The following is a 21,272-nucleotide window of genomic DNA, read 5'->3' as shown; positions in this document are numbered from 1 at the left end:
GTTCTCGAGAAATCAGAAAAAAAGCCAAGACTGAAAAGTGGCCACAGCTTTTTAAATATTTAAATACATTTCATATTATCCACCTTCTAAATAGTAAATTGCTTTTTTTAACTTCTTCTGTTGCTTGTATATTTTGAATTCCTACTTAGACATGGAGCTAAGATAACAATTTTTAGTTGGTCCTTTAGAAATTACTTAGCTTTAGAAAGCAATGATTTATCACTTCATTTTCCCATTAGCTTACCAACTATTTTTCTGCTATGTAGTAAACGGTTCAATATAGTTTTGCTCGACACCTCCATCATACACGGACACTAACTACACACCAGGAGGGCGCGTCTACACGGACACTCATGCTCTTGGGTACAAAGTTTTCTTTTTTTAAAAGCACTACACCTTATAATAAACATATGTGAGAAAGAATTTATTCAGACATATTTAAAAGACCAAATGATTTAATACTCACTTGAGTTTGTTGAGCGGTCTCGAGGGCAGCCTGGCTGTGTGTGAGCTCCTGGGAGCAATGACAGCATTCACTATTAGCTTTTTATTGTCATGGACCTGAGGAATGAGAAAGGCACACACTGGGACACACGCCCTCCAGAGGCAGGAGGTCTGGGCAGCAGCTGTGATCCCCCAGTGAGACCTGTAGCCCCCTGGGAGTGCATGGTTCAAGTCCTGGCTCTGATCCAGTTCTCTGCTAACGTATACCCTGGCAGGCAGCGCGTGCTGATTCACGTGTCTGAATCACTGTCCCCCTTGGGGGCAAGCTGGACTGAACCCCTGGGTCCTGGCTTTGGTCGCTGCAGTCCCAGCTACTGTGGGCACTTGAGAAACGAACCAGCAGTTGGGAGATTAAAGTTTGTCTATATCTCTCAGGCTTTCAAATAAAGAAAGAAACAGAGGAAGAAAGGAAGACGATTTCCAAAGTTACTATATTCCTACTGCTATTCATGGGACAATCAGAAATTGGACCATTGGATATTTGATGGTAATGTTAAGAAACTTACTGTGATACGATACTGTAACTACATTTTTTTTTAAAGTTCATTGCTTTCAGAGGTATATACTAAGATACTTTCAGATCAAACAGAATGAGACTTACTTCAAAATGATACAGAACAGAAATGGCCCAAATATTGGCAGCTCATCTTGCACTGAGCTAAACTTTTTACAAATTCCAGACCTTAAGAAAAGTTCTAATTTTATTTACGTGAAAGGTAACAAGATGAAGGAGACACCCAGAGAAAACACACAGTTCACCTGCTGGTTTTACTCCCCAGGAACAGTCACATCTGAGTCAAATTCAACCTGACCTCACACACGGGTGGCAGGGACCCACGTCCATGAGCCAGTGTCTGCAGACTCCCAGGGTAAAATTTAGTCAAGAAGTTGGAAATGGGAGCCAAGCTGGGACTTGAACCCAAACATTTTGACAAGGAATCCAGGAGGCATCTGAAGTGCTGGGCCAACAGCCAAGCCTGGACAAATCTTTAAAGACATCATCTGAAGTCATCAGAGATGCCAGAAACATACGCTGATGGTGGAGAGAGGCGCCATCTGCGAGAGAACGACGCGAGCTGAGTTTATGCGCCACATCAGGAAAAGGGCAAAGAGCAGAATGACAGACTCAGGACTGTTTATGAAGGCCTACACTGCCGTAATAATACGGGGGAACCCGCCAAGGGGAGGGAAGTTGGGGAGGAAGAAAGGAAATCCCAGAGCCTATGGAACTGTATCATTAAATGAAACAAATTAAAAAATAAGGAAGCAAACAAAAAAGAGGTTATATGTTTGAGAATTTCAGCGAGAAGGAACAAAAGAGAATTAAAGAGAAATATCCAGTATGAGAAACAATGCCGAGAGATCCAAGAGACTCAGAAAAGATTAAATAGGGAAAAAAAAAATGTACTGGAAAAGTTAGACACATTGAAAACTTTTCTCCTGTTTGCCAAATTTGACAATACGAAAGGAAAGGGGCCAGTGATACGGCCAAGTAGGACCACCTTCACCTGCAGCACTGGTACCCCAGGTGAGCAACAGTTTTGAGTTCCAGCTGCCCCACTTCCAACCCAGCTCCCTGCCAATGCTGTGAGCAAGCAGTGAAAAATGGCCCAAGACTTTGGGAGACCTGGAAGAAGCTCCTGGCTCCAGACTTGCCCAGTTCTGGCTGCTGCAGCCATTGGGGACAGAACTGCTGAGAGAAGATCTGTTTCTTCTTTGCAGATCTTTCATTCTTTCCTTCCTTTTCTTCTGGTTACTCTGCATCTCAAATCATTTTTTGTAAAAGCCAAAAGTTCAAAGCCCATTTAAAAATACCTAACTATACTATGTAACAGCACTGCTCTGAATCCACCAGCCTCTGACGTGGCCACCAGCCCCTGGGGTCACAGAATTGGAACTTCTGGCCTCAGGTGTCAGGCAGCACACAGACCGCCCTGACGGCTACAGCAGCCTTCAGCTACCAGCAGTATCTGCCACACAGATACAAGACTCTCATTCTTTGAAAGGAAGTTCCACTTACATTACTGTGAAATAACATCAAATAGACTGCCCCTTTAAAAAAAACTGAGCTCAATTTAATAACTTCCAAAGAGATGTGCAAAACCAAAGGCACATCACTGCAGTGTTTCCTTCTCTTAAAGCAACGGGCCAGAACTATTTTCCATACTAATTTCAAATGATTATTTTCACATGTTACAGATGCTAATGGGCTAGTTTGCTTTTACAGAATAAGTCCATACCCACATCATGGCAAAGAGGAAAGAACAGAGCAGAACTGACTGATGTGCACACAGAGGTCCAGCAGTGATGCACCACCTCTGCTGGCTCTGCTCAAGGTAGATTCGAGTACTGAGAAGTGCCAGGTGAACAAGTGTCAGGTTGGTGAACTTGCCTCTTTGAGGAAAACTTCCATATCTTCTCGACTCTCAAATACAAAGGTTCTCAAGTCATTTGATGAAATATGATTCTCAATATACTTGGCATTTTTATTATCTTTCATATTGATCTACAAAAATAAAAAAGATAAGTTACCTGCACGAAACAAAATCAATCAACCATGCTCCCCTGTAAGTCAGACGTAATTAATTAGATTGGCGCATAATGAAAGGGAAAGCAAAAAAAAAAAAAAAAGCCAACTTGGTGTACCTAAGGGTCCCTGGAGAATACACCACCCGAAGGCGCGCCCGCACACGTGACCAGGTGCTGCGGCTGGACCAGCATGTGAGGCATGGGACTCTGATACCTTCTAAGACATAACTTGAGCTCCTTTCTGCTCAGCTCACTCAACACCAAAAGCATTCCAAACGATGACACAAGAGTACAAGCACTTTTCATTTTTGCCAAATTTTAAACATTTTTTTTTCTTAATCTCCAAGATAACTTCAGGTTTTACAAAATGTTTTCTTCTTTTTACTTAAAAGCCAGAGTGAGATCCATGCATAGAGCGGGAGAGGGTGAGAGAGGCAGAAACAGACTCACTTCTCAAACCAACGAGCAGGGCAGGACTGGGCAGGACAGCAGCTCTACCCAGGAGGCTTGCCAGCTCCACTGGGACTGAGGCCTGCGCACCTTGGAGCCATCACCTGTCAATGTCTGCATATGAGGAGCAACGCTACTAAACGTGTCACCAGCTCAGGAGACACCGTCTCAGAGAGAGTACTACCAACGATTTGGTGCGGACCGGTAGCCATACGCTGAAAAGCAAAGAATGAGAAAGCCCCACCAACAGAGGCACACAAAATTGCTAACTGTGGAATTTTGAACAGTTATTTATTTCTATTAGAAAGTCATAGACAGAAAGTTCTTCCACCCACTGTTTCACTCCCCAAGTGGCAGCAGCAGACAGAGCTGAGCGAACCCGAAGCCAGGAGCCAGGAGTTAGAACCTCTTCCGGATCTCCCACAGGGGTGCAGGGTCCCAAGGCTTTGGGCCATCCTCGACTGCTTTCCCAGGCCACAAGCAGGGAGCTGGATGGGAAGTGGAGCAGCCAGGATTAGAACCGGCGCCCATATGAAATTGCAGTGTGCCCAAGGCAAGGATTTACCTACTAAACTATCACACCGGGGCCAAAGTGCAATAGTTAAAGAGAGAAGTTTCTGGGGTCAAAATCACATCCTTTCCAATCCTGTATGTGCTATTGACCAGGCAGTACTGCAATCCCAGAAAGCTTCAGATTATTCCATCTGTGAGATGGACACAGGAAACTCATACACATTACAGGACTAAATGTGGATGCGTTGAGACAAAACAATAAGAAACAGTAATAATAAAATTTTAAAACTGCACATAAGTGTTAACCAATATTAAGGAAAAAAATTTAAACCCAAAATGCACCATGATTTAAATATAAACATTGAATATGCAGTGTTTAATCAATTTTATTTTAGTACATTACTCTACTGAAAGGAACAATGCAAATGCAACAGAATGGGAGTGGGTATTTACTATCATCAAATGGGTAAGAGTGACCCCAAAAGTAACCCCCACGTGACTGTCAGAAGTCACCCAGAGGCAGAAAGAGCGAGAGCAAGCCCTGGCCTAGTGGTCTCTTGCACAAGCACCCACGCTGGCTAGGCCGGGCCACACTGAAGCCTGCAGCTCAGATCTGATGGTGTGGAGGGATCCAGCATTCTCCAGGATCTGCTCTGGCAGGGGGCTGCGGCCCAGACCTCCCCCTAGACTCTCTCACCGTGACATCTGACACAGGCTGCCGAAGCAGCTTCTTACATGCTTCCTTCTCAGCTATGGGACCTGGCTGTCGTCCTTTAAGCTGTGCCAGTGCATTCATCAGAGACGCTCTGACGTGCCAGCATACCCAAGGCCCTGTCTTCTGTAAATGGTCTACCCAGTCAATTGATGGTAGACAGTCCTCAAGAAGTCACCTGAGCAGGTGTCACTTGGGCCACTGGCCAGATGCAGTTCCCACTGGACTGACTCACATTTTGTCCCAAAGCACCCACTGTCTGGTCTGCCACCCTGAAGGGCGATTCAGCTATGTTGTTGGTTATGTGGCTTCCACTTTCCAATGCCACCTCTCCTAAGTGAACAAAGTATAAGCCCAAGTTCCAACTGACAAACTAGCAAGGCACAGACAAATGCATCTAGTAGATCACTCAAGATCATCTGGTGGCTGATATTTCACAATTTTTAAAATGAAAATGTTGTACACATCTGATTCTGCAATGTCTTATGTTTCATAATGTCATACATGACTTTATATCAGTGGAGACCTGTAACAACATTTACTGGTTGCATGACATTCTATTATAAGCATACAGAATAACTTATTCAACTAATCAATATCTTTGTAAATGATCTTTTGCCCTATCATTCTATTTTTATAAACACCATGAGGAGTCTACATGTAAATATATCTGCATATCCTTCCAATTCTAGAGTAGAACTGGTAGAAATAACTCATGGAGACAGATAGCTAACTGACAAATTATACAGTAACATTCTAACTGGGCATATTACCAACTGCCCATGGAAACAGCAGCATCTCAAGCAGGCAGTGAGATCAGGAGTTACAAGGGTAGGGAAGGAAGGGAGATGGGGATTACAGGGGTGGGGGAGGAAGGGAGATGGGGGTTACGGGGTGGGGGAGAAAGGGAGATGGGGGTTATAGGGTAGGGGAGGAAGTGGTAGGGGAGAAAGGAAGGGAGATGGGGGTTATAGGGTAGGGGAGGAAGTGGTAGGGGAGAAAGGAAGGGAGATGGGGTTACGGGGGTGGGGAGGAAGGAAGAGAGATGGGGGTTACAGGGTAGGGGAGGAAATGGTAGGGGTGAGGAGGAAGGAAGGGAGATGGGGGTTACAGGGTAGGGGAGGAAGTGGTAGGGGAGGAAGTGGTAGGGAAGGAAGGAAACGGATGGAACAATCAAGGAGCAGCCCATTGAATAGCAGAGTACCTCTCTTCATCTCCAAGATTCAAGTGTAGTTTAAAATGTATACATGTCAGCTACCAATACGACCCCGATGGCAGGCCACTGCCAAGAGATCCAACCAATGACAATCAACAACATGAAGCTTTGAATTATTATCTTCTGGTTGTCATTGTGGAAAATATCTCTTCACAATTACCTTTGTATGCCTTATACTGATTACAATATTTTTACAAGATATCTTCTTCTAATCCTTATCAGATCAATCATAAACAATGTCCACATATAAAAGAGAAACTTTCTTTTTAATCTAGCAAGAATATTCTAACTGTGCACACTGAGTAACACAATATACAATGGATAACAATTTTACTGATACGATTTAACATAATAAAACTTAGTAGAATTAGTTTTCATAAAGTATACAATAAATGTATTATAGAAAATGCAGCTTTTCATAAATCCTTCATGAATTGTTTTCAAAAGAAAAAAAATCATGCTGCAAAAATAATTCTTAAATCATTTCAGGGTAAGTTTTATCTAATATCAGTTTCAAAAGAACGTGGTTTTCTACTTTTTCGTCTCTTTATTTGGGCAAACTTGTTTTTCATCTTACTAAAACATGGTTACACTCATCAGCTGCCTCCCCGAGTACAGTTATTCTCTCACGACTCTATCGTCATGGTTACACCCATCAGCTGCCTCCCCGAGTGCAGTTATTCTATTCCATGACTCTATCGTCGAAAGCTAACACAGGTTTAATGTTGTTAATAAATCATTGATTTCATTTTACAAATCCTCACTATTTTCTGATGGGCAGAAGGCTGTCTTTCTATTCTACACACATCTCTTTTCAACATTTATTCGTGGCAGCTTCCTTCAGTCGGGTTCTGTCCGAATGCCTCCCACAGCACCGAGGTGACTGGCTCACTGTCGCGCCCACGTTTCTTATCGTCCGGCGATAAGAGGCAGACGCGAGTGAAGTCTTCTGCGGTAGTCTTTATTGCGCGCACCAAGATGAGGAGGGAAAGGCCCAGATCCCGGCAGGCTGTCTGCTCTTATGTGCTGACTGGCCCCGCCTCCGCCGATGATAGGTCGGCGTCATGATTACGCAGGGTCCTAGGCGACTGGATTCGTCAGTCCCAGTGTTCATGCGCCGTCCACGCCTCAGCTCACTGGGCATGTGCTAGGCGCCTGCGCAGTACCACGAAAGCTACGTCACCAGGAACCAAGGTGTGGCTTTTCCGGCCGGCGCCATTTTGGGTACGGCATGTAGCCAGTACATGCAGATGCGGCTGGCAACATCTCCCCCTTTCTTATACAATAGAAAAAATAAGCTGGTATGGGCCTGTCTTAGGTTGTAGACTCAAGGCGCACGATCCGTCATAGGGAGGCTGCGTAGCTAGATGTAGTCCCTGTCTTAGACCGATAATTGTCTGGGTCTATCTTACCCGTCATGGGCTACAACCGCGGTGGTTGTATAGAGCAATGTCTCGACAAGGCAGTTATAAGAGTGACTACCCTCTCGCGTGCAATGGACAAGTCCTGCGAGGTGCAAGGGCTAGTCGGGCACATCATGCTCGAACTCAGTGCAATGTCATAATGGCCTGAGGTGCAGGAGCCATGATGTCCATGCTCTTAACTAAGCCTGTTGAAGCATGCTCAACCATACCATGGGTGAGTCACCATTCTGCATGGCTAGTAGGGCTTGATGTATTGCCACACGATTTTACTCAGTGCGGCGTCTCAAACAACACAAGAAAAAAGGCATAGGGCACAGCCTGCACACAAGAGCAGAATCAGCACAACCATTCCCACCCATTCCTTAATATGGGAAGTGATGTTCCAAATCCAAGTGGCCAGGGTTTCAGTAACAACAGGATCCACCCGTGTAGAATTAATCTGGACAATGGCAATTCACAAGTCAGACTGTAGAATATCAAATTCTCTCGTCCAGTTTCTTAAAAGGTGAGAAGAAAGCTGGCAGGAAAGATTAGCAGCCGTTGCCTCGTGTAAGCGTTCCAGCGGTTGCAGAAACGTCAGAAGGCGGTGATGGACAGGAACGAGTCAATCGAGCTGGAACCCAAACCGGAACTGGGGCGTCCTGTGGAAACACACAAATGGCTCCTTGAGCCTGCCTAATAACTGGGTCTGGGCCCTTCCATTTGGACTCCAGAACATCCTTCCACTTGACCCAAGATTGCTCTTGCGCCGTGTTAAAGGAATGACGATCTGCAGCACTGAGGCCTTGCTCATCCAGCTGTAAAAAATTGATGGTGAAAAGAGCCAGGGCTAGAGTGGCCCGAGGGCTCTGACTGGCGAGACCAAGCGATTCCCAGGTGGTTTTTTGTTTTTGTAATAATTCTTTAATAGAGCGATGAGCACGTTCGATTATCCCCTGACCTTGTGGATTATAAGGGATGCCAGTCACTAATTTGACGCCCATCTTCATGCAAAAATCACGAAATTTGGCTGAAGTATAGGCGGGGCCATTATCAGTCTTAATACACTCAGGTTTACCCCATGCGGCCCATGCTTCTAAGCAATGTTGGATTACATGGATGGCCTTCTCCCCGGTTAGAACTGATGCAAAGAGCACACCAGAAAAGGAGTCCACGGATACATGAACAAATTGGTTCTTCCCAAAGGATGGGACGTGTGTCACATCCATCTGCCACAATTGATTAGGTCTCAATCCCCTAGGATTGACCCCCTCATGTGAAGCAGGTCTAAATTCGCAGCAGGCAGGGCAATCAAGAACTATTTGGCGTGCTTCCTTTCTAGTGATCCCAAATCGGAGTCTGAGGGTCTGGGCTGAAACATGAAATTGTGAATGAAACTGGCGGGCTTTCTCCCCTGAGGATGGTGGAGACACCATCATAATCATGATTTGGGTTCTGGTGGCGGCATCGGCAAGAGCATTCCCTCGAGCTAATGGCCCTGGTAAACCTGAATGAGCTCGGATATGGGTTATATAAAAGGGGTGGCTTCTACGCCAGATGGCCTGTTGAATTTGTTTAAAGAGATCCGCCACTGGGCCGGACCCTGAAATAGAGCCAGCGGCCTCCAAAACATTCACTGCATTAACTACATATTGAGAATCAGAAACAATATTCAAAGGTTCTAGAAAGGTTTGTAAGGCAAAAAGCACCATATGGCATTCTACCCTCTGAGGAGAGACCGTCGCAAAGGTCTTTTTTATCACAGTATCTCCGGCAACTAAGGCTCCGGCTCCTGTCGAGGAACCGTCAGTAAAAATTGTAAGAGCACCAGGGAGAGGACAGGCACTGGTTCTTATCGGAAAAACCACAGGATGTCGCTGTAAAAATTGTAGTAATGGATGCCTTGGAAAATGATTATCAAAAATTCCCTGATAGACAAACATTAAGATGGACCACTCATTGCTACACCCACTCAGCACTTGTAATTGCTGGACAGTATAGGGGACTATTATGCGGTCTGGATGACACCCAAAATGAATTAAGGCTAATTTTAATCCTTTAAACACTATTGATGCGACTGCAGATGGATACCACTGAATAGACTTAATCTGAGAAACCTGAGAATGAATCCAAAGTAACGGGCCCTGTTGCCATAATACAGCAGTGGGGAAAACTTCTGTAGGCAATACACATAGCTCAAAAGGCTGATTTTGATCTAGGCGTACTAATTGAGCCTTTTCAATAGCTTCCTGGACTTTTATTATGACCTGTTGTGCCTCATGGGTGAGGGTTCGCCTGGAAGCGAGATCAGAATCGCCTTCAAGCAGAGCAAACAAAGGCCGTAACTCTTGAGAAGAGATCTTAAGGAAGGGTCGCAACCAATTAATATCCCCCACTAATTTCTGAAAATCATTCAAAGTTCGCAAATGAGAAATCTTGAGGCTTATCTTTTGAGGCTTAATACATGTTTCTGTAATTAAAGACCCTAAGAAGGCTTTCACCTGCTGCATTTGAACCTTCTCGGATGAAATTATAAGGCCATAATCCTGTAAAGCCCGCTTCAGATCAACGTAAATCTGTAACAACTGATCTTGCTCTTGAGCACAAATTAAAATATCGTCCATATAATGGACGACACGGGCCACTGGAAAACGATCTCGCAGTGGTTGTAACACTTGGGCAACATAAAGTTGACACATGGTAGGACTGTTAGCCATCCCCTGGGGCAAAACTTTCCATTGATATCGCTTATCCGGTTCTTCATGATTAATGGAGGGAATAGTAAAAGCAAACCTCTCCCTATCCTTCAATGCTAATGGTATAGAAAAAAAGCAATCCTTTAAGTCAATCACTAATAACGGCCATTGCTTAGGGAGGGATGACAAAACTGGAAGGCCACGTTGAACGGGACCAAAGTACTGCATCTGTGCATTTACAGCTCTTAAATCATGTAGGAGGCGCCACTTTCCTGATTTCTTTCTGATAACAAAGATAGGAGTATTCCAAGGAGAAACAGAGGGCTCCAGATGTCCCAAATGTAGCTGTTCCTGAACTAATTGTTGAGCAGCTTGGCATTTTTCAAGAGAAAGCGGCCATTGGGGAACCCAAACCGGCTCCGCTGTTTTCCAAGGTATGGGCAGCTGCGTGCCAAAGGCCACTACTAAAAACCCAGACCTTTACGGCCTGGATTTCCTCGAGGTTCAATTGGCTGGACAATACCTTGACTCTGTTTACCTAAACCCTTTCCTTGAATATAGCCCATTTTATCCATCAACTTTTGAGAGACTTCAGAATAACCGGAGGCATTGGAGACTAGTCGTATCCCCATCTGTTGAAGAATATCTCTTCCCCAAAGGCAAACCGGTAGGTTCAGGACATAGGGTGTGACTGTCCCGCAATTGCCTTCCTTATCCTTCCACTGTAGGGCTCTGGCACTTTGGGATGGAGCTTGTTCAAACCCCAGACCGCGTAGGCTGTGAGAAGTTTGAATCAAAGGCCAATCACGCGGCCAATACTTGGAGGTTATGATGCTCTTATCAGCTCCCGTGTCTAAAAGTCCCATAAACGGTCTATTCTCTATTTGCAACTCAAGCATGGGTCTATCGATCATATCCATCATTAAATTTATATAAGGAACCTCTACTTGGGTCTGGACAGTCTTATCTGCACTAATTAAAGCTGGTAAAAATATGAGTTGGGCTATAGGATCACCTGGCGCGACAGCAAAAGCACCTCGTGCGACTGAGCACAGCACTGAAAAGGAGCTAGCTTCCGGATGTAAAATTCCAGGTGTTACAATAAAACCTTGAGAGCTCAAGGCTGCTCGGCCTATCACAAGCCCGACCGCACCAGGTGGTACCGTGTCTGTTAAGATGACCGGTACCGGCGTAATGCCGTCCTCTGGTTTTAAGAGGACTCCGGTGGCGGCACAGAGGTCCAGACTTGCAGGGTGTCGCTCCTGGCAGGGTTCCCTCATGCATGACGGAAGAGTGCCCGATCGGTCAAGGGGACCTGGGCCTTCGATCCCCATCTCCCGTTTTTTGACTCCTGGCTTAAGGGGTGTTTTGGCTCCTGACTCGAGAGAGGGCGTCCTTTTATATCCTTCACTGACTTGCATTCATTGGCCCAATGTCTACCTTTGCGGCACCGTGGGCATATCCCAGGAGGCTTATTGCTAGGCCCTGCACGGCATTCCCTTTTCATATGTCCTGGTTTGCCACACTGAAAGCACACGGGTGATGTTCTCTCCCTATGATTAGACCTCAAAATGGCGGCTGCTAGTCCATGAGCTGTTAAAGGGCCTCCTGTATCCCTACAAACCTTTAGCCAATCTGAAATTCCCTTGGACTTACGATCCTTGAGTAGGGCTCTACATTCTGCATTACACTGCTCCCAAATTATCTGCTCTACCATTCTAGTGTTCTGATCTCCCTCTCCAAAGGTCCTTTCCACGGCCTGCATTACGCGTGCCACAAAATCAGCAAAGGGCTCATCTGGCTCCTGCTTAACCTGTGTAATGCCCAGTTTCTCTTGCCCTTTAAGTGAAAGGGCCTTCCAAGCCTTTATAGCTGCAGTAGAAATTTGAGTATACACTGGCCATGGATATCTATTTTGATCATCCGAGTATTGGCCTTGTCCGGAAAGCATATTATAAGACCACGTCAAAGCGTCGCCGCCGCGCTGTTGATTTGCGCGGGCGGTCTCAGCCAAAGGCTCCTGCCATAATCCCTTCCAATTTAGATATGATCCCATATTAGGGAGAACAGCCTTCACCACAAATTGCCAATCAGAGGGAGTCATATTCATTCCCCCCATACGTTCTAACAGGGACAAAGTGTAGTTGGCATGAAGACCATATTGCTTTACAGACATGGCCAATTCTCGCACTAATAATGCATCTACCTGTCTGTAAACTCTTTCCCTTTCTTCTTCTAAGACGGGGAACATATTTTGAAGTTCCCGGCGCGTGACTGGATCGATGAAGGAGGAGCCGGCACCACAACTCATGGGTGGGGCAGATGGGGTTACAGGAGGAGGAACCATTAGTGAAATGGCTCCAGAGCCCTGAGGCCATGGGCCGAGCATGGCCGGAGCAGTAGCACCGCAATTCTCTTTCTTCTCCTTTTCTGATCCTCCTCTGTTTCCTGCGGGTTGTTTGCGTTCTAAACGCCTATCCCGCTTGTACCCTTCCTCCGCGTCGGACATCTCCGAACTTGATGAGGAAGATCCTGCTTTCAATTTCACCTTTTTTGATTCAAACCGGTTCTCCTCTCCCGCTCTGTTTCTGAGAGACTATCCTGGGCAGACTGAAGGGCTTTGTCACTCTCTCTGACCGCTCCCTTAAGGAGGGCATAAACCGTCTGCAAAAATTTTTACCAGAGAGATCTGTGCACCCATGTCTATAACCAGAAGCAGTGGCTCCTATACCTCCGATTTATGCTCCTAGTCACCCGAAAGTTCTCCCTCTCAGAGCTCCTTACCTGTCTTATGGCCGCAGTTCTGACTTCGTCCCATTCAAAACGGGAGGCCCCCTCCAGGTCCCGGGTATTCGGCACCAGTTGTCGCGCCCACGTTTCTTATCGTCCGGCGATAAGAGGCAGACGCGAGTGAAGTCTTCTGCGGTAATCTTTATTGCGCGCACCAAGATGAGGAGGGAAAGGCCCAGATCCCGGCAGGCTGTCTGCTCTTATGTGCTGACTGGCCCCGCCTCCACCGATGATAGGTCGGCGTCATGATTACGCAGGGTCCTGGGCGACTGGATTCGTCAGTCCCAGTGTTCATGCGCCGGCCACGCCTCAGCTCACTGGGCATGTGCTAGGCGCCTGCGCAGTACCACGAAAGCTACGTCACCAGGAACCAAGGTGTGGCTTTTCCGGCCGGCGCCATTTTGGGTACGGCATGTAGCCAGTACATGCAGATGCGGCTGGCAACAGCTCACTGCCCTCCCGCCAGCCCCACACCTCTTTCTCCGAAAGTTCACTGCTTCACAGCAAGGTGCCGCCCGCACAAGCTCACACACAGACAAAGCACTGTGCCACATGCTGTGATGTCTGCTAGCAGAAAACCAGGGTATCAAAAGGACCAAGAATTCTTAAGACAATACAATCTGTAATGACAAGACTTTTCTTACCGTGAGCATGATGGGCTCACACACCCTCTGCTTGAACTTGTCTCTGTTGCTTCTCAGCCATAAGATGGCATCGTAGGTGTCACGGTACCTCTGTCTCAGCTTATCCTCCTTCTGGTTCATAAGATGACCAAAATGCAATATATGATCGCTCACATCTGCAGTGAGAAAAACACGTTTCTCTGAAGGCCTTAATCGGTAAGATAACCCGCTAATAATGTTAAAGAATATTGCCGGAGTCCAGCTCAAGCTGAGTTCAGAACTCGCGAAGGGTGCATGGATGAGACGCAAAGAAAGAAAGAGACCAGTAGGAACTGATCGTAATGGGCGACGCACAAAAGCTGTCCGCTTTATTTATACAAAATCAGTCAAACTCTGGCTCAGGCTTTTTTCGTCACGGTCAAGTGGGGGTTTCTAAAGATAACTCTGCCATTTGTTTCACCTAAGGCTAGGTTGTTATTCACCTGGCACGTGGCACCTGGCTAGGAAAAGGTTTTCAATAGATGATGCATATCAGTCAGTAACACATTCCTACCACAATTCTCATTCTACAGCTTGCTCTTGAGACAGTCAAGGAAGGAAGGGACCTAAAAGATCAAAGAAAGAGGGAAAGAATAGATTCCCACTACACCTGAAGACAGAACACCCTTGATTAGCCTAGGATCAAAAGGGGAGTTAGCACCCTTGATTAGCATATAGTCAATGGGGGGAGGGAAAACCCTAAGCCTTATGGCTAAAACAGTATCAGCAACATCAACTTCCAAGCTCACAGCGGTAGTAAACATTAACTCCACAGAGTCAGACAATGCCTAAATAGATTACAGAAATCTCGATGGGGTTGTCCATGCAAAGCGAGGTGGAGCTGCATTCAGGTGTTGTAGAGACATCCGCCGGGCCTTGCCACACAGCGGGAAGTTCCTTGCGGCCTTGCCTGCAATGGTACGATACTCTTCACACCTTCCTGTCTTCCACATCCATCACATGGGCCCCAGCAGAATATGCCAGATGTAAAGCTTATAAATATTATTCTGCAAGTACTCTGCATAGAGGAAAAGAACTGGCCTGGATAAGTCAACCTAAAGTGTTCTAACACCCAAGATTAAAAATAATCTTGAAGCTATAAAAAATGTTAAGCAGGTAGCCTAAGCAGGAACAGAAGAGGACAGTGTTGTGGCACTGCTTGCAATCCTGGCATGCCGTACTGCAATACTGACTGTTCAATCCAACTTCCTGCTAACGGCCCGGGGGGCAGGGAAAGATGTCCCAAGTACATGAGAGACCCAGGGGGCTTCACGGCCCTTAGCTGGGACACTGTGGTCATTTAGGGAGAAGAACAATGGATGCAAGACCTGTTTTTCTGCCTTTGAAATAAATACAGAATTTAAAAGAAGAAAAAGAAAATTAGGTTTCGTATCAGAAGACAGTAACAACAGACCTCCAAAATTCTGAGAAAACTTATTTTTAACCTAAAAGTATACACAAAAAATTGAGTAAAGGAGAGCAAAAAGACACTACCAGGATGGATACAAAGACTATGCAACTCATTCTAAAATGCCACTGCTTAGGATGGGCTCTGATTATGCAGCAAAGATAAAGAATGCAGCTACAGAAGACTTCCTGAGAACAACCAGTGTGGCCAGCAAGAGGCACAGAGCTACAGAAGTGAACAACACTTCATAATTCCTTCAATTTAAAGAAACAAACAAGCAAGTGTCATATTTTTTAAAAACTAGAATAAAACATTTAAAACTATTAACAAAAGGAAATTTAATCACAAAATAATACTTGGCTTGGGTGTGTCAGAGTTCATTGTTACAATATTATTTCTGAGCTTGTAGAATTAACCCGTATAAGGAGAATACACAAAAATTAGTAATGCTTCTCAACAGAATATCAAAGTGTTTTCAGGCTTGAGCAAACAGAGCCCAGCTGGCAGAATGAGAACCAGGAAGCGTGAGAGGAGGGAAAGCATGGATGAGGCCTGCTACTTTATACTGCCAAGTACACATTCAGGAATATTAGTAACTCAAGTAACAATAAGAAAGACAGGAATTTAATCAAATTAATCCTTTTTTAAACTTTTATTTGATTTTAAAGATCTCTTTATTTTTATGTGAAAGGCAGAGCCACAGCTGTCTTCTACCTGCTGGCCAGGGCTGGGTTGGACTGAAGCCAGAAGCTTGCCCAAGTGCTTGGCTGATCTGCCGCTGCCTTCCCAGGCCACAAGCAGGGAGCTGGATCAGAAGTGGAGCAGCCAGGACTTGAACCAGCACCCATAAGGGATGCCAGCACTGCAGCCGAAGGCTTAGCTTGTTGACCCCAAGAATTAACTTTTAAAAAACTGATGTTACTGGAAAGAGATGCAAGCTTCCATTTGCTGGTCCACCCTCCAAACGCCTACACAGCTCAGGTCTGACCAAGTTAAAACCAGGAACCTGGAACTCAAGGGGGGTGGCAGGAACCAGTCCACCTGAGCCATCACTGGACGCCTTCCAGGTACGCAGCAGCAAAAAGCTGCAACGGAAAACAGCGCTGGGAAGCAGATCCAGGACTCAATCGAGGTCCGATACGCGATGCAAGCATTCCAGGCAGTGTGCTAAGTAACCTACACCCAAATCAATTCTAATATAATCTAACAGTCTCATCACAGGAACAAGAATCAGAAAGAAAAGTTGTTCTAAGCTAGAATGCATGTCGGAGTGACTGTCAGAACATCTCAAGCCGACTAAAGTAGCCGCAGTGGAATAAGACGATTAATAAACAAGAACGGACTGTTACAGACAACAAGTAGTGGAGTTCACCGAGAGCCTCCTCCTGGCAAGCTGGGAGGGTGGGACTGGAGCTGGACTCTGCACACAGAGCTATGCCGGGATGAACACAACGGCTTCTAATTCATCTGTCACATATGCTGACTTAGACCACAAGCTCTCTCCCAGAACGTGCTGAGGATGCAAGGCTCGATCCCCTATCCAGGGGAAAGAAAAGGCAACACTGGATAGGCTTGGAAGAGCACAGCTGGCGAGTGAATGAATAACAAATCTGACGGGAGTGGCAGTGAATTAGCTCTGCTAGAGAAATTAAGCCAACAGTTACAGTTAATAGCTGACACACAGTGGCTACAGGTATCTCAGGAACCGAGCAAGTGCGAGCAGAGCTCCAGCAACAACCCTGATTGGCCTGAACAAATGACCACATGAACAGCAAGGCGCACCAAGAAATCTCCATTTTGGAAGCATTTCTTAAGCACACTTACTCTTTCTTTCCTTCTCTAACGTCTGCTTTTCTCTCCGCTTGTTGATGATCTCGCCTTCACACAAGGCCTTTTCATCCTGAACTTGGCTCAGATCGTTCGTGACAGCCTCAATCTGAGGCTGAAGATTTTCAGTTTTCAGCCGAATTCACTTCATTCTGCAAATCTGCTATCATTTTGCAGGTATTACTTATTCTTCGTTGTCGGTCATCCTCTTCATTTTGTTTTACTATTAAAGCCTGCTGAAGCTCCTCAATCTAATAAAACAAAAGTGCATTAGGACCTTAAAGTTTTTTACTCCATGTTTGCATTTCACAGTAATAGTTTTACAAATGCTGGGCCCAACACAGCAGCTTAGAAGCTAAAGTCCTTGCTTGAACACATTGGAATCCCATATGGGCACCAGTTCTAATCCCGGCGGCCCCGCTTCCCATCCAGCTCCCTGCTTGTGGCCTGGGAAAGCAAATGAGGATGGTCCAAAGCCTTGGGACCCTGCACCCATGTGGGAGATTTAGTGGAGGCTCTGGGCTCCTAGATTCAGATTGGCTCAGCTGTAGCAGTTGTGGCCGCTTGGGGAGTGAACCAGCAGACAGAATATCTTCCTCTCTGTCTCTCCTCCTCTCCGTATATCTGACTCTCCAATACAAATAAATAGACAAATGCAAAGATATCCTGGTAGAATTTGACTACTAGATAACCATTCTAAGCAGATTATTATTTTTGTTTTATTTGGTTATTCATATATGTCAAATACCTAAAACAGAACTTATCATATAGAGTATTCACCAGTAGAAAAACCAAGACATTTATAAAGCCAAGCATATTTTAAATATTTGCAGAAAGTAAGTATGTACCACATATTGTAAGACTGGAATTAAAATCCATGCGCTAAAGCATACAATTGCCTCAATGAGCAACAGAAATGACGATGTAGCTCAAAGTCTTAAGCTGAGCTATTTTCTTTCAACGAAAAATCTGCTTTATCAGCACTTCAGATTAATATTGTGAGGTTTTCATCATAAATCTATATGCTCAGATTCTTGACGTATATGCTAGTTAAAACTTTTAAAAATCAAGATTTGTAATTTGCCACCTGATGTTAGAGAAATTTTTATCTAAATCACTCTATCTACCACAGAATTAAGATCTTTAAGAAACATTAATTTACAAATATGTACTTATACACCCAACTTATATTTTACAACTAAAACTATGCATTAAAGGAAACACATCATGTAACACATTTATTAGTTGGTCTTGTTTCAAAATTTCCTTCCCCATTAATAAAAGTCATAAAAATATAATTCATTACAAAAAAACAGACTTTTAAACAAGTATAAACTTACAATCTTTGTATCGTTCGATGTTTAGATGTTCATGTCTATGAGACACACAGAATGTAAGTATTTTGATGGACATCATTAACAGTACACTGCCAGTGCCTTCTCCTTAAAGAATGCTGGCAAGTAGGACTCATACCTTTAAAACCACAGGGCCCAGCGCGGTAGCCTACTAAAGTCCTTGCCTTGCACACACCTGGATCATGCCCTGGTACCCCACTTCTCATGCAGCACCCTGCTGCGGCCTGGGAAAGCAGTCGAGGACGGCCCAAAGCCTTGAGACCCTGCACCCGCATGGGAGACCCCAAGGAGGCTCCTGATTCCGGGTCGGCCCAGCTAAAGCCACTGTGGCCACTTGGAGAGTGAATCATCAGACAGAGTATCTTCCTCTCTGTCTCTCCTCCTCTCTGTATATCTGACTGTCCAATATAAATAAATATTTAAAAACAAATAAAAATGCACAGCTAACTGGGATTTATATCAAGGATGCAAAGTTAATTCAACACTCTAAAAACAATCACTACTTCCCCCATATTAGCAAGCTAAAAGAATACAATCATACAACAGATATAGAAAATCAGTTGACAAAATTACCCATTCATGATAAAAATGATCAGAAACATAGGAATATGTAGCAACATCTAAAATCTGATAAAAGCAACTATAAAATGCCTACAACTGATATACTTGATAGTGAAAAACTGGAGCATTTCCTCCAAAGAGCAAGACAGAACAAAGAAATCCACACTGACAATTCTTCCTCAAAGTAACTGTAACCCTGGCCGGTGCAGTAAAGGCAGGGAAAGAAACTACATGAAAGTAAGCAAGGAGAACAGAAAGAGGACGTGATTAGACTGAAAATCTCCTGCAAGCTGTGGCACCTCAGTGAGAGGCTGCTGGTGAAGGAGACAGACTAGTCAGTGAGGAGACAGACTAGTCAGTGAGGGGACAGACTAGTCAGTGAGGGGACAGACTAGTCAGTGAGAGGCTGCTGCCGAAGGGACAGACTAGTCAGTGAGAGGACAGACTAGTCAGTGAGCGGACAGACTAGTCAGTGAGGGGACAGACTAGTCAGTGAGGGGACAGACTAGTCAGTGAGAGGACAGACTAGTCAGTGAGGGGACAGACTAGTCAGTGAGAGGACAGACTATTCAGTGAGAGGACAGACTAGTCAGTGAGGGGACAGACTAGTCAGTGAGAGGCTGCTGCCGAAGGGACAGACTAGTCAGTGAGGGGACAGACTAGTCAGTGAGAGGCTGCTGCCGAAGGGACAGACTAGTCAGTGAGAGGACAGACTAGTCAGTGAGGGACAGACTAGTCAGTGAGAGGCTGCTGCCGAAGGGACAGATAACGTGTGAGCTGTAAGGCACAGAGGACTTGAAGAGCTACACAATGTGGTGAAAACAAATCCAACGTCTGCGTAGACGCAGACCCACGCTGCTGACAGATCCGAGGATACGACGCAGTCAAGATGCAGTGCTCCCCAAGGGTTCAACACAATTCCTACTAAGAGAACTGCAACATTTTTCTATACATATAAAAAAGATCTGAGTTTCATTAGGAATGGTAAAGCAAGAAACGCTCCAAATTCTTGCCTCCTTGAAAACAATGAGAACATTGAACAAAATTTGTTAAAACTTATAAAAACTTTCTAATTCAACCAAATGTGCAATACACTGCTTACAATAAGCTCACGTTTTCTCATTTAACCGCTTATTTCTAGACACTAGAACTATAAGCTGAGATTATAACATACCAATTGAATAATGAAAATGTATTCAACATGAAAAGCCTTAGTGTATGTATGTATACTTTGTCTCAGTCCCAAGTACACATGGATTCCTACAGAAATTTCTTATAACAGAATAAACCCCCGTAGCGGAGTTAAGTCCCCAGATTTTCTCTGGCTAAACAAATAAACCCACCGCTACCCTGCTAAGCAACCCTCCCCACGCGCTACAAAGAGCAGCGCGTACACATTTTGGAGCAGTCCTGAAGACAATGTCTGCGCTAGTGCCACACTGTCCAGAGGCAGTCCGCCTCAGACGAAGGGAAGCAGTGGAAGGAAGAGGATCTTCAACAACTCAGGAACAGCACTGGTCCCGAGTCCCGACCTGAAAGCACAAAGGTGAACGAACGCAACGTTTCAACGCAGACCCTTACATGCTTATCCTTCCTTTCAATGAGGTCTCGCTTCTGTTTGCATTTCTGAGATGCTTCCTTGATATCTGCTGCCTGTAACAGAGAGCCAGAAAGAGGCAAGCATCAGTAAACCACTCAGTCAGTCAGTTAATCCACAGCAATACTTCCCCATGATTTATTTCAAACCAAAGTCATAACTATGATACCTACAGTTATTCCTATTGATATTAAAAGCCAATAGTATCATGCATGTGTATGCTTATTTTCTTGTATTTACTTTCCCATTTTATCTGAATCAGAAAATAGTCATATATGGCTGTCAAAACATATTATTGCTTTTCAAAGGAATTAGGCTCAGAGGGAACAGCAGCCCTCATGCACAGTTCAAGCCAAAAACTAGGTCTCCTTTCAAACACAAGGTTTTCTCTACCTCGTATTTTAACGTTACACCAGAAAGAGTAAAACAGAAACTGCGCAACCTACACTGTGCCGCCCAGGCCTCAGAGCAGAGGGGACACTGCAGCCTTGGGGCTCTGGGAAGGCCCGCCTGAGGGCAGGGCCTTGGCTGTCAGCCCAGCAGAGTGGGCACTGCAGCCTCGGGGCTCTGGGAAGGCCCGCCTGAGGGCAGGGCCTTGGCTGTCAGCCCAGCAGAGGGGACACTGCAGCCTCGGGGCTCTGGGAAGGCCCGCCTGAGGCCAGGGCCTTGGCTGTCAGCCCAGCAGAGTGGGCACTGCAGCCTCGGGGCTCTGGGAAGGCCCGCCTGAGGGCAGGGCCTTGGCTGTCAGCCCAGCAGAGTGGGCACTGCAGCCTCGGGGCTCTGGGAAGGCCCGCCTGAGGGCAGGGCCTTGGCTGCTGGCCGGAAGCCGCACTGTGTGAACCTCTGCCTCATTTCTTCACTGAGCAGCTCATGCCCCTGGTACAAGCAAGGTAACTGAGGCACACCTGGTGGAATGTGCGTGGGCCACTCTCCGTGGACACCTGATGCCTCGCGGGGCGGCACTGTGAGAGTTCCACGGCAGAGGAAACCACATCTCTGCCTGGTCCTCACGGAGTCAGCCTGGTGACCTGCTCTACGTGAGCTGCCAA

The 21,272-nt window shown here is 45.6% G+C and overlaps 1 protein-coding gene across 1 annotated transcript in view; it reads right to left on the bottom strand.

Annotated features, from left to right (window-relative positions):
* Window positions 1–21,272, bottom strand: part of LOC121155736 (structural maintenance of chromosomes protein 5-like) — a 60,258-nt gene that overhangs the window by 20,128 nt on the left and 18,858 nt on the right. Inside the window, 6 exon segments of the mRNA XM_040979204.1 lie at window positions 467–561; window positions 2,897–3,010; window positions 13,458–13,612; window positions 16,708–16,838; window positions 16,840–16,961; window positions 20,208–20,279. Of these exon segments, the coding sequence (XP_040835138.1) occupies window positions 467–561; window positions 2,897–3,010; window positions 13,458–13,612; window positions 16,708–16,838; window positions 16,840–16,961; window positions 20,208–20,279 (689 nt within the window).

The sequence above is a fragment of the Ochotona curzoniae genome, unplaced genomic scaffold (assembly GCF_017591425.1).
Source record: "Ochotona curzoniae isolate NIBS_2020 unplaced genomic scaffold, NIBS_Ocur_1.0 contig_3050, whole genome shotgun sequence".
Classification (NCBI taxonomy): domain Eukaryota; kingdom Metazoa; phylum Chordata; class Mammalia; order Lagomorpha; family Ochotonidae; genus Ochotona; species Ochotona curzoniae.
This window is presented reverse-complemented; position numbering and strand designations above follow the sequence as displayed.